The sequence below is a fragment of the Dipteris shenzhenensis genome, chromosome 33, assembly GCF_047967505.1.
Source record: "Dipteris shenzhenensis isolate YYH24624 ecotype China chromosome 33, Dip_SZ_1.0, whole genome shotgun sequence".
Classification (NCBI taxonomy): domain Eukaryota; kingdom Viridiplantae; phylum Streptophyta; class Polypodiopsida; order Gleicheniales; family Dipteridaceae; genus Dipteris; species Dipteris shenzhenensis.
The window spans coordinates 16,360,705-16,374,594 of record NC_141628.1 but is presented as its reverse complement, the minus strand read 5'-3'; the positions used below and the strand labels follow the sequence as shown (position 1 = coordinate 16,374,594).

Below are 13,890 nucleotides of genomic sequence, written 5' to 3'. Positions count from 1 at the left end.
CCATCCACCCGTGAAGAGATTGAAAGGCAGCCTATCATGTGGAATGACAAGATTTTGGATGAGCTTGGCAGACCACTTGGAGCTTCTCCTTACATGCAGTGGCCAAGATGGGAGAGGGGCCTTGCATCTACAGTGGGAGCATGGAAAGCCTTCAGGAAGCTTCCTGCAGACCAACAGGCCCAGATGGTTCTTAATCTCAGAGGGAGGGCAGGGCGAGTCCATTAGATTGATGCAGCCTTGCCCTTGGATTGGGTGGACACAGATGACATGCCTATTACTTGCTCCACCTGGATGGGGGCATTTTCCAGATTGGGAGTTCCTTTACAAGTGATTGCTTTTCTTGACCCACATGAGGATGCCTTAGTATTTGATGTTTCTTCGGGGGGCAGGCTGTCCAGATCCACAGACGATATCTTGTTGGAAGTACCGTTTCAGCTAGTCAGGATAGTGGGCTTCATGGAGCATGGCTCTCTTTCACAATGGTACTTGGATCCTGACCCGCTTCTCCTTGCCCTTGGCTCATGGAGGCTGTGGCTCTAGGAGGTGTCCCTATTAAGTTTTTGCAGTGGGACCCTGGGGAATGGGAATGGATAGATGAAGGGCACCGAGAGAAGGGCATCCCCTTCTTTCGTTACACGGTCAGTAATGCCAGGAAATTCCAGCTCAGGTGTAGGGGTTGGAGGCCCACTAGAGCTCATCATTGGGAGAACTTTCAGATTCCTGCTGACTTGCAGAAATTTTTGTTCGCCTACCTTTCTATATGACTTGGGGATCAATGGCTTGGCTTACTTTTTCAGGGCCCTAGGTATTTTTTGAGAGACTTGATTCCTCTTGGGCTCTTCACATCCGACGACACCTTGTGGAGTCGCGCTCTCTAGAGGATGTTCCGGCCACTCTCTTCAGGGCTGCTCACTCCTCGGTCGACTCTCCATGGGAGATCCTAGCTAGCATTGCAGCATGGCACATTTGGAGAGCCAGATGCACTGAGGCTTTGGAGGGTTCTCAGGTTCACCCTTCTCAGATCTTGGCCAGTACTTGGACAGATACGATACACACACTCTGATGGCCATTTGGGCGACCATGCAAGGATCATCTCGAGCAGCCTCCTCCAGGAGAGTTACTTTTCTCAGAGATTGGAGAGACTCTCCCTTCTTTGCTGAGACTTCTACAGGGTTGAGATGGCATTTTCGGCCTCAGCCTTGGTTTCTTTCTACCTCATTCCTCTGAGGTGTTTTTTATTACATGCTTAGCATGGTGTATTTCCACACAGAGCTTGCTCTAGCGGGTTTCTTTCTTACTTAATAGAAGTCTCTTTTTTGAAAAAAAAAAAAATCTTAATAATGCAGATCTTTGTTGAACATTTTGTAGAAATGTGAAAATCATGCTGTGCATTGCACTTATGGAGGAAGTCAAAAAGCAGTTCATTATAGAGCACCCTTCCTGACCTGGAGATCAGTTGCTTGGTTGTCACTCATTGGTCCACAGGCTTTCTTCGAGGGACATGACACAGACACAGCTTTCTTTGTTCGACAACACCTTGTGGAGTCATGCTCCCTCCGGGATGTTCCGTTTACTCCATTCATAGCTCCCCATGCTTCTGTAGACACATATTGGGAGATTCTGGCTAGTATTACAGCATGGCATATTTGGAGAGCCAAATGTACAGAGGCTTTGGAGGACTCCTAAGTTCACCCTTCTCAAACTATGGCCAGTATTTGGGCAGATCCATTTGAGCAAACATATAGGGAACCTTCAGGACTGCTACTGCTAGGAGGGTTGCTTTTCTCAGAGTCTGGAAGGGTTCTCCTTTCTTCTCTGACTCTCCTTCAGGGATGAGGTGGCATTTTCAGCCGCCACCTAGGATTTTTGTTTGCTCATTCTGAGCTGTTGTTTCTCATGCTTGACATGATGTACTCCCGCACTTGAGCTTGCTTTGCGGTTTTTATTCATACGTAATGAAGTACTTTTCTTGCCCAAAAAAAAAAAAAAAGTTCATTGCAACCTGATTGTCCTCCTTGATAGGGTCAAAGCCCAAGGAGAAGGGCAAGAGAAAGATCCTCCTTGAGCCTAGCACCAGAGGGTTTGCTTGAAGCACTGTGGCCGCAGACTCTAGAGTATAGAAGACCACCTGGAAGAAACCTTGTCCCAGTAAGCGAGCGTCCAGTGAGATGGGGTGTGAGGTCTCCAAGTAACGCTGCGAGCATCCAATCCCTGGCTTGTAACTTGGAAGGATGGGACCCAAAGATGCGGGCATGGACAGAAGTAGAGCTTTCAAGCTCCACATCTTTTTTGAGCTGCTGCAACTCGTCTTTAGAAAATATGACTTGTCTCACGGCTAGTGGAATCGGTGGAGGATTGAATGAATGGGAAGCCATTCATCAATTGAGGTGAAGAGGCCGATTTCATCACAATGAATCTCCGTCCAATCAAAAATCTGCTGCAGGAGAGAAAGAAAGAGGAGCTAGGAGAGGGCAAGCTGAGGAGGAGAGAAGGGAGGGGGGAGGGGCTGAGGGGAAGAAGAGAGAGAGGGGAGAGGGGAGAGAGGGGGCTGAAGGGGGCTGAGGGGGAAGAGAGGGAGGGAAGAGGCTGAGAGGAGAGGGGGAGAGGGAGGGGGAGGGCAAGGCGGGGGCAAGGAGGCGGGGAGAGAGGAGGGGAAGGGAAGGGAAAGCGGCCGGGGGGTAGGAGCTGAGAGGGCGGAGCTAGGGGGGCAGGAAAGGAGGCGGGGAAGGGGGTAGCGGAGGGGCGGCGGGCTGAGAGGTGGGGAGAGGGAACAGCAGAGGAGCAGGCTGAGAGGTGGGGAAGGGGCAGGAGAGGGGGCAGCAGAGGGGCAGGGAAGGGGGAGGGAGAGGGGAGGGGGTGGCGCTGAGGGAGGTGCAGCAAGAGGGGCGGGCTGGAGCAACAACTCCCAGTCTTTTATGAACCTGCTTTTGATCAACAACAATGATTTATTGCACCTTAGATCCACAAAGCTTTCAGAATCAAAGTTAGCTATGTGTGAGATATACATAATTTGCTCCATTTTATAGGCCAATAGCTCTTAATAAAGGTGGTAGAATGAATGAGTCCTTTCTCCACCTTCTTGATCTTCCTCTTGGAGATATGCAGCAACACAATCTCGGGTTTCTATGTCCCCTGGGCTTTTGTCTTGGCTATTTTGAGCTTCTTGATCTCCCTCAAACAGACTCTATTTGGATCTTGTTAAGTTTGGCCTTATTCATCTGATTGTGTAACCTAATCTATATGAGCATGCTCAAGTTGATTGACACCCATATCCAACTGTGAGATAAGTTGAATTTATTTTTCTGCTTCCTTTTCATCTGTAAATTCATGCTTGAGTGTTTTGTTGCCAATAACTTGTTTTTGAACTTGAGTGTATTGTTGCCAATGACTTTTGAGACTTGTTTTTGAACACTCGCCTATCTTTTCTGTAATAACATCAGATGCTCTGTGCTTGCAACTGGAGGATTTGAACATCGAGATCAGGCTATAGATGGTATATTAGGACTTGGTCAATCAAATCTGTCCATAATCCAGCAAATGACATTTCAAGGAAAGACCCCTCAAGTTTTTGCACATTGCTTAGAGGGGGAAAAAACGGGTGGCGGAATTCTTGTTATAGGTCATATAGCACAATCAGGCTTGGTATATACTCCTCTACTGAAAGACCAGTTAAGTGACAATTTTCAAATACATTTATAGCCATTGCAGCAACTGAATTTCTATTATAATGGAATTCTTAATTGTAAGACTGTCGATTTGTAGGCTACATTATAACGTCAACTTGAAGAGCATTGAAGTGAGTGGTCAGTCCCTAAAAGTTGATTCTTCATTCAATGAGATGCGGGTCAATCAAGGCACAATAATTGATAGTGGCACTACCCTTGCTTACTTTGCTGAACCAGCTTATGACCTTTTGCTTCAACAGGTACTATACGAGAATCCCTCCCTTACGTAGTGCTGAAATATCTTTTTCCACTTCTGCTTCAAGGGATATCGTATGAGGGTGCAATGAATATTTTGGAAGCTATTTTGTCAAAATGGTTTACTGTCTTTGCAGGTACTACTATCAGGACCAAGCACTACGAAACCTTTACCTTGGGAGGACTTGACGTGTGTTTCATATGATGGCAGGTTATATGATGTTTTCAAATCAAGACCTTTTTTCTTCAATACCCCTTTTAGTCAGATCAGAGAACTCATATACATTGTTTTCTGTATTCAAATTGATTATGTACTCAAACAAGGTTAATGAGAGCATTCGAACTACAGAGAGAGTTAGGATGCCTAATTCTCCACACTGTGTTACATAATTCTCCATACTGTGTTACATTCTTTTTTTAACAAAAAAAACTGAAATCTCTCACATTGAGGCTGTATCGCACAAGAGTACATATCCACTTACGTAAGATGAGAAGATGATTTAAAGTGAATATATTTTCTCCTTTGCATGTAATAGATGGTCCTTTCAAGTGGGGAAAAAGACCACCTTCAGTTGTGAGGCTGAGTATAGGGCAGCTTTCACACCTATTGTTTGGATGTATTTGGATCAAAATTTGGATCAAAAGATTATTTGCTGATTTGGGTACGGGATAGCATCCACCCGCTACCATTTTCATTGATATTCAAAGTACATTGGCAGATGCAAGGAACTGTTGGAATATGAAGCCAAAGTGAGTCTAAAATGAGTGTTCTAGGTGGTCTAGGAGTGGTTTTATAGTCTAGTGAGTCCTAGACATGCCATGTGTCATATTGGGAGATATCCCATAGACATTGTGACTTTCTAGAGTCTAGTGACACACTATATAGTGTTGTACTTGTCTATTATCTAATATATCAGTTAACATCAAGCTCTTTGGTATCATGTGAGTACTTGTCTTTCCATTAGCTTTGTTATCTTTCCTTTCCATTCCTAGTGTTAGCTTGCTTCTCTCCCTACCGCTATGATCTTTCATGTGGTATCAGAGCCATGTTCCTAGCCCTGCTCTCTCTTTCCCTTTCCCTTTGTTATACTGATATCATATAGGACCAGCTATGTCCAGCACTTAGTGAGGGGATGACACAAGTTAGGGGATGACATGGTCACAAGGATGACACAAGTCAAGGGATGACATGGTCACAAGGATGACACAAGTCAGAGGATGACATAGTCACAAGGATGACACAAGTCATGGCGATGACATGGTTGCAAGATGACACAAGTACATGGTCACCAGGATGGCATAGTCACATGGGGACATAGTCATTAGGAGGACATATCACCCAAGCACATGGTCATGCGTCAAGGGTCTTCATGTCACGCAGTCACACTCTGCCAACCTCTGCAGACCTGACTCATTGGTGGCATAGATGCTCATCTGGCGGTGCCTTGTCAGATACAGGGTGGTTGTAGCAGTGCACATGGAGTAGTTACAACGCACCGACTCGGCGCAAGCTGGCCGTTGCAAGAGACATGAAGAGGCTCAGCGGCGGAATGGCTAAGAATGAGGGGACAGCCAATAGGAGAGAGGGAGGGGATTTCCCATCCGAAAGGCGAGGGTGAAGAGGGGAGATGGGTGGTATGAGGATTCATTCAGCATTGTACGGGGATTGAGAGTGAGAAGGAGAGACGCTAGAGCTACGAGCTCGCCCGTTGCATACTGTTGCATTGTGTGGATGAGTGATCTCTGATCTCTATTCAGAGAGGCTAGTGTATGAGGATCTCTTCCTTCTATGATACGCACTTGTTCACGTTGTGTTCTTGTCTACCGCTTTCTCCGTTATTTGTTATTAGCGTCGTGCCTTCTTATCTCCTTTCTGGGTTTGTTCTTTCTGTTCTAGTACACAACAGTACTCAGCACCCCGTAGCATCTTCGACTAGTGTTGTGTCATAGGTTCACGCATCACGCAGTGTAGTGCAATTGAGGTAGAGTTGTATCATAGCTCTACGCATCACCCACTTCACGCTCCTCACATCAGTGGGCTTAGGCCTCCGGTAACACCTTTGGGAGTGAGTGGACCTCCCCCTCAGACAGTTTATGGCGATCACGGTGGGACACTACTGGTGTTGAGTTGCAAGAGTGAAGTGGCATTTGAGGATCCTTGAGGGGAGAGTTCTTATGCCAAGTAGTTCTGATACCCTTGAAGGAGCTAGTGAGAGAACTAGGAGCTACTTGAGGAGAGTGGAGAGAAGACTTCCTGCCGACCAGACTCGATACAAAAAGCAATATGTGAGACGAAGTTGGCGAAGTCCTCAAGGCGAGTACAAAGTGAACCCATTGGAGCAGTGGCAAGAGCAAGCAACTTCATCGATCTAGACCAACGAGATCCCTGGTGGTCACAGATCAGGACTCTAGAGAAGAAGTACAAAGCGGAGAGCAAGTGAAGGAGGAAAGTATGGAGGACGAAAGCTCCTCAGGAGATCTTCAAGGTCAAGAAAGCACCCCTTCTCCTCTTGCAACGATGTCTTCATCAACAGCCACTTCAACGGGAGTAGTGCCCACTTCAGGCACCAAACTTGACATCCAGTGGTCAAGCTACTATTCCGTCTATTATGCATAATCCCACTCAGTTGCCGTCTATTATGCATAATCCCACTCAGTTGAGTCTAGTTTCTACATCCATGATGCCTATGGATTCTGACTTTGCTCCAGTGATGTCCCTTCCCTCTACGTTGCTATTACCACTGTCTATGTCCTTTCCTACCACTTATCCATCATACATGGCTTCGACCCCATCCTTCTCTTTCCCAAATGCCCTTGCATCCTCTTTGACCCCCATGTTTCCTATGCCCTCAACATCTACTTTTGCAATAGTCCTAGGCTTGCTGTGGATATCAATGGCTTGGAGCTGAAGGATGTATTCTTGGATGGGGGTGCAGCTGTGAACATCATCCCCAAAGATACACTACAACAATTTGGTTTGAAGTTGACCAGTGACGTCTCTTTCCAAGTCCGCATGGCTGATCAACGTAGAGTGAAACCTATGGAGGCACTCAAGGGTGTTGACATGAAGATTGGCGGTGTGACATTCTTGTCCAACTTCGTTGTTTTGTTCTGAAGCCGACCTCAATATGACAGAAGATATTCCAGGAACCACGTATGAGGTGGAAGGAGGCTTACCATACCGTGGGATGCTCAAGCAAGCATAAAAGGGTAAAAAGAAGTCCTCTACTAATGCCTCTTCTACATCTCAACCAGTCCTGGAGACCACATCAACATCATTCCCTCCATCCTGGTTGAGAAGTAAGCGGCGACTTCTCCCTCGAAGACACTTCCGCACATGCAGGGTTGGGGGAAGCCACCCCACATCCACAAGCATTCCCTAGGTGGATCAGGCACATGATTGGTGGTACCTCAACATCGAGACTGAGGACGACCCACGACATTTGAAGTTAGTCAGCATTGTTTATGGGATTGCAGACAGACGAGGATGATTTTTTTTCTTTTTTCAAAAAAGGGACTTCTATTAAGTAAGAAAGAAACCCGCTAGAGCAAGCTCTGTGCGGAAATACACCATGCTAAGCATGTAATAAAAAACACCTCAGAGGAACGAGGTAGAAAGAAACCAAGGCTGAGGCTGAAAATGCCATCTCAACCCTGTAGAAGTCTCAGCAAAGAAGGAAGAGTCTCTCCAATCTCTGAGAAAAGTAACTCTCCTAGAGGAGGCTGCTCGAGATGATCCCTGCATGGTTGCCCAAATGGCCATCAGAGTGTGTATCGTATCTGTCCAAGTACTGGCCAAGATCTGAGAAGGGTGAACCTGAGAACCCTCCAAAGCCTCAGTGCATCTGGCTCTCCAAATGTGCCATGCTGCAATGCTAGCTAGGATCTCCCATGGAGAGTCGACCGAGGAGTGAGCAGCCCTGAAAAGAGTAAGCAGCCCTGAAAAGAGTGAGCAGTCCTCTAGAGAGCACGACTCCACAAGGTGTCGTCGGCGGATGTGAACAGCCCAAGAGGAATCAAGTCTCTCAAAAAATACCTGGGGCCCTGAAAGAGTAAGCCAAGCCACTGATCCCCAAGTCATATAGAAAGGTAGGCAAACAAAAGTGTTGAAAAGTCTTGCAATCCCTTTCCATATGATTCTCGCCTGTCTGCAATCCCAAAGGTTGTGATGTATTGTCTCCAAAGCAAAAAGGCAGCGAGGGCAAGAAGGGTCAGCTCCGAACCTGGACCTCGAATGGTTTACTGCTATCCCACGATGAATAGAAAGCCAAAAGAAGAGAGTGATTTTTCTATTCCGGTGGGATTTCCAGAGTCTCTGCCAAAAAAATTTCTGCAAGTCAGCAGGAATCTGAAAGTTCTCCCAATGATGAGCTCTGGTGGGCCTCCAACCCCTACAGCTGAGCTGGAATTTCCTGGCATTACTGACCGTGTAACAAAAGAAGGGGATGCCCTTCTCTCGGTGCCCTTCATCTATCTATTCCCATTCCCCAGGGTCCCACTGCAAAAACTTAATTGGGACACCTCCATAGAGCCACAGCCTCCATGAGCCAAGGGCGAGGAGAAGCGGGTCAGGATCCAAGTACCACTGTGAAAGAGAGCCATGCTCCATGAAGCCCACTATCCTGACTGGCTGAAATGGTACTTCCAACAAGATATCATCTGTGGATCTGGACAGCTTGCCCCCTGAAGAAACATCAAATACTAAGGCATCCTTAGGTGGGTCAAGAAAAGCAATCACCTGTAAAGGAACTCCCAATCTGGAAAATGCCCCCATCCAGGTGGAGCAAGTAATAGGCATGTCATCTATGTCCACCCATCCAAGGGCAAGGTTGCATCAATCTGTTGGACTCTCCCTGCACTCCCTCTGAGATTAAGAACCATCTGGGCCTGTTGGTCTGCAGGAAGCTTCCTGAAGGCTTTCCATGCTCCCACTGCGGATGCAGCCTCTCCCATCTTGGCCATTGCATGTAAGGAGAAGCTCCAAGTGGTCTGCCAAGCTCATCCAAAATCCTGTCATTCCACATGATAGGCTGCCTTTCAATCTCTTCACGGGTGGATGGGGGAATCCTGCGAAGAGTACTCCTGAAGCTGGCCCACGCTTTCAGGATAGCAACCATAAGAGGGGAAGAGGGAGACCTAAGGTGGGCTGTGGTGAAAACCCATCTAGTACTATGTGTCCAATCCTCTCCTGAAGTGGGCGTGCGAGACTGAATGCATCTGATAAAAAAATTCTTCTAACGCTCTTGCCCTGGCATAAGCCCTCTCACAACGAACTTGCAGAGTAAAGCTCTGCACTGTAGATCTGGGTCGATGATATTCAAACCCCCGTTCTCTTGTAGGAAGAATCAAGGTCTCCCAAGCTACCCTGGCTGTAACATCAGTTGTGCCATCTAGACCACTCCATAAAAAGTTTCGTCCAGGCCTCTTAAGCTGAGTGATACAATCCCTAGAGTGGCACCAACAAGAGCATACAAACCATGATGTGGCTAGAAGAACCTAGTTAACCATCACCACCCTGGAGGTGAAGTCAAGTTTGGCTGAGCTCTAGAAAAGGAGCTTTCTTCTGATGCTTTCCAACACCGGAGCAAACTGTTGTGAAGGAGAGATGCCCACGCCAACCTGGCAGCCCAAATATCTGACGAAGACGCCCCTCTGTACCCAAGTGAAGCCAATATCATTACCCCAATCCGGGGTGTCAACCTCGCAAATCCAAAAACCACTGGATTTACGCCAATTAATATGTGCGCCTGCAGCCGTGCAAAACAAATCCAAGGCTGTCCGGAAGGAAGTGAGTGTCCGGGGGGAGGCAGCCAAAAAAACAGCCGTGTCATCTGCCAACTCACTATCCAGAAGCTCTTCTTCCCGGCGGATAGGAAGCCTCAGCCCATAAATATCAGCTTGAGATCTAATGTAGATACTCATAGCTTCCGCCACAAACAAAAAAAGAAACGGAGCAAGAGGACATCCCTGGCGGACGGATTTGGAAATCTGAAACTTGTCCCCTCTTACCCCCCCAATGAGCAACTGGCTATGGGCTGATCTGTAGAGAGAGGATACCTCTCTAATCCATAAACCAAAGCGAGATAGAGTACCCTCTAAAAAATCCCAGTCTACTCTGTCGTAAGCTTTCTCAAAGTCCAAGAGTAGAATGGCTAATCTCTGGTGGCTCTACATGGCCCATTTCTGAGGCCTCCCAAAATGAGAAAATATTATCAAAAATACTTCTGCCATGCACAAACCCTGTCTGCGTGTCATGAATCAAATATGGAAGAAAAACCTGTAGCCGCAAACTGATGGCTTTCGCCAGAATCTTGTAAAACGTACCCAATAGAGTGATGGGTCTCCATTGAGACACAAGATTCCTATTACCCCCCTTTGGGATGAGATGAATGAGACCATCTGTAAGTGAGTCCGGCATCTCACCAGAGTTCCACACGCCGTGCAGGGCTGATGTAATGTGATCACCAATCTGCTCCCAAAAAGTAATAAAAAAGGAGGGGGTAAGTCCATCTGAACCTTGGCACTTGCCCTTGTGAAGGGCAAGTAATGCAGTCTTGAATTCTGCATTGGTGAAAGGTGCATCTAGAGAAACATACATCTCATCCTTCACCAATACAAGGATACACTGCCAAATAACCTCTCTGGCATCATCAATGGCATGTGTGCCTGGATCTGCAGTAAGAAGGGATGCAAGGAAATCTAAAGCTACACGCATGACAGCATCAGGATCTGACTGTAACACCCCGTCTGAGTCAACAAGCTGCGAAACACTATCTCTACTATGTGTGGGCCCATGAGTAGAGAAAAAGTGTTTGTTGACCCTGCCACCCATCTGAATCCAAAAGGATTCCTGTGCATTAAAGGCATATTCTGCTCTCTGATCCAACAATGTCTGCAAATGAGCCCTTGCTGCAGCAAGGCGCTCCTGAATCCAAACATCTGTGGGCCTCTTCTGCTCTTCCCTCTGAAGGGACGCTAACTGCTGGCGTATACCAAATTCACATCTGAGAATCTCATGTCTCCTAGAATCAGTGACTGTATGATAATAGTCACTAATTCTGGATAAGGCTGCAGCTACCTGAGATGGGTGGACAGCTCCACCCTGTATGTGAGAAACCCAAATCTGTAAAATATCCTCCGTGAGGCTCTCCTCTGCATAAAAAGCACCGGAATCCTGACACTGGCAGAGTGTCCTCTCCGATGAGGCTCAAGAATCTGCAACACCACTGGAAAATGATCTGAGGTGGGAACCCCAGTAGAAATGCATACAGATCCTCCTCTGTCAAGTGCCCAATCGTCTACATAAAATCCGTCAATCCGTGCATGAATGGACATGTGTATTCTCCTGTTCGACCAAGAGTACAGGAGCGACTGTGGCATAATATGAAAGGCATCATCCAATCAAGTGTCCCTGCCATTGAACTGAAAGAGGAAGGCATCCGAGGCTGCCCTCTCCAAAGAATGAATTCCACCTTGTCTGCCTCCCTTTTTGTCTGAAGGCAACTCAACCATGTTGAAGTCGCCACCAATGATCCAAGAATCTGCAATGGGGACCCAAGAGAGTAACTCCTTCCAAAAGGAGATCCGCTCCCCTCTGTTTTTGGGAGCATAAAGATTGAGAAGACCAATCTTACGCCCTCCAATCAAAATAATGATCCATTGAGCTCTAGAAGGGGAGATAATACCATGACCAGCAACCAAGGGGAGAATAGAAAGAGAGACCGAAATGCAAGTACCTCCCCTTGTGCCCATAGCAGGCAACTAGAAGGTATGTCCTGAAAGCAGTTTGCTAGACTTAGAGCAATCACTGGCATCTAGCTTGTGTTCCTAGATAAAAAGGATATCAATAGCACCTCCAATGACACCTTGATGAAGCTGGTTCCGGATCAGCTGCCTACGGCGACGGTGTGGAACTCCGCCTAGGCCCTGTATGTTCCAGCTGACTATCCTCATCGATAGGAGGATGCTAGATGGAAAGGCTTACCCGACCTAGTACAGGAGGCCAGCTTCCCTTGGGCCGAAACACTCCTGCTGAGGGCAAGAAACTCAACAGGTGAAAGGATCCCCACAGCTGCTGAAAGGGAGGCCCTGTCAGAAGGAATCCCAATGACCGGGACCCCTAAGGTGGAGGGCATAAACTCCTCATCATCCATGAAAGTCACCGAATCTGCCAGTGCCGAAAAAGAATTCCTGATAAGCAAGTCTGGCCGAGGAGTGCGAAGAAGACCTGCACTCATGGAAGATGGAGGAGAAGGACCTGCCAGGCCTCTATCAGCAGAACTGGAGCTGGGGGTTGAGGATTCCTATGGCTGGGGTGAAGAGGAATCAGGAGGCCTCATCTGCGCCTGTACTTTCTCGGTTGTCCTGACTGTGGCAGGAACAGTCTACGGGGAAGAAATACCTGTAGTCCCCTCGTGGTCAGAAACCAAAGTGACTCGGGTTGGTGGATCTAAAGGCCCCTCTTGATGTGGAACTGTAGTGTCTGGGGCTGCAGCAACATCCACCTCTGGAGTCTGGAAGGCTTCTGTCTGAACAGGATCAAAAGTCTCCTCCTGAGGTAAGGGAGCCGCTTTGATAGCTCTCCATCGTGGTATTGGGTGTGCTACGGGCATTGGGCGTCCTGCTGCCCCTGGTGGTCCTGGGGTGCGCGAAGCAGGGCGCCCTGTTGCTCTTGGTGGTCCTGGAGTGCGTGGTACAAGGTGCTGGGGAGGTGCAGTCGTGGTAGTACGTGAAGGAGCCGAACCAGAAGACCTCTTGGGTCTTTTTCTCTTCCTTGGGCAGTCTCTAGCAAAGTGCCCAAGGGTCCTGCAAATCTTGCACTGGTCCTGTCTACCTGAAATCTCGACTCTCTGTCGAAAGAGAGAGAAATCTGGACGCTGAAGTATAATGTCGTCATCTGAGATGTTAGGGTCAGAGACAATGACCCTAACATGAGGCACCCCGTCTGCACTGACTGCCTCTGCCGAGGAAGAAGGCATGCAGAAGGGAGGGGATCTCGGTGTCCACTCCGAATGTGGCTCCGATAGTGGCAAGCAGTCGATGGTAGATCTGAGGAAGACCAGGAAATCTAATGAACAGTGATGTGACCTGCCTGTCCTCCTCGACCGGATCGATGGATCGAAGCCCAAGGTGTAGGGTAAAAGAAAGATTCTCCTCGAACCCAAAGCCAGGGGATTAGCTTTGAGAACAAGGGCTGTGGACTCGTGGGAGTTGAAAACCACTTGGAAGAATCCACGTCCCGAAATTCAAATATCCCTGAGGTGTGGGGCAAGGTCTCCTGGTAACGCCGCCAGCATCCAGTCTCTAGCCTATGATCTGGAAGGGTGTGACCCAAAGATGCGGGCGAAAAGTGATGTGGAGCCCTCTAATTCCACATCTTTCTTGAGCTGCTACAAGTCGTCTTCTGAAAAAATGACGGTTCTCGCGGCCGGTGGAGGTGGACGGAGATTGGCTGAATGGGGATCCATTCGCCAATTGATGTGAAAAGGCCGATTTCAACACTGAAAAAGCTCCGTCCGTGAAACTACTGCCCAGGACGCCCTGAATGCGGGCGCAGGAAGAAGGAGAAAGAGGGGGTAGGAGAGAGGGGAAGGGAAGGAGAGGATAGACTGAAGGGGGAGACGGAGGTAGGTTGAGGGGGAGGCGTGGGGAGCTGAGTTAGGAAGGAAGGGGGCGGGGAGGGAGAGGGAGAAGTTTTTTTTTTTTTTTAACTCTTTTTAAAAAATATCTATATATATTTTTTTTTGGGAGGGGGGGGGGGGTGCCTCCTTGGGGGGGGGATAGGAGGGAAGGGAAAGGGAGGGCGGGGGAGAGGAAAGGAGGGTGGGTTAGGAGGGAGGGAAAGGGAGGGCGGGGGAGAGGAAAGGATGGGGGAGGGGGAGAGGGAGGGCGAGGGAGGGGGGCGGGGGAGGAGAAGGGGGCGGGGGGGCTGGCGGGGGTGAGGGAGGGCGGAGGAGAAGGGGGCAGTGGG

The 13,890-nt window shown here is 48.3% G+C and overlaps 1 protein-coding gene across 1 annotated transcript in view; it reads left to right on the top strand.

The window, feature by feature from the left end:
- LOC147879749 (aspartic proteinase 39-like) overlaps nucleotides 1-13,890 on the top strand; it is a 115,379-nt gene that overhangs the window by 67,293 nt on the left and 34,196 nt on the right. Inside the window, exons 5-7 of the mRNA XM_087371933.1 lie at nucleotides 3,441-3,668; nucleotides 3,763-3,925; nucleotides 4,058-4,131. Of these exons, the coding sequence (XP_087228059.1) occupies nucleotides 3,441-3,668; nucleotides 3,763-3,925; nucleotides 4,058-4,131 (465 nt within the window). The remainder of the gene's footprint in view (nucleotides 1-3,440; nucleotides 3,669-3,762; nucleotides 3,926-4,057; nucleotides 4,132-13,890) is intronic.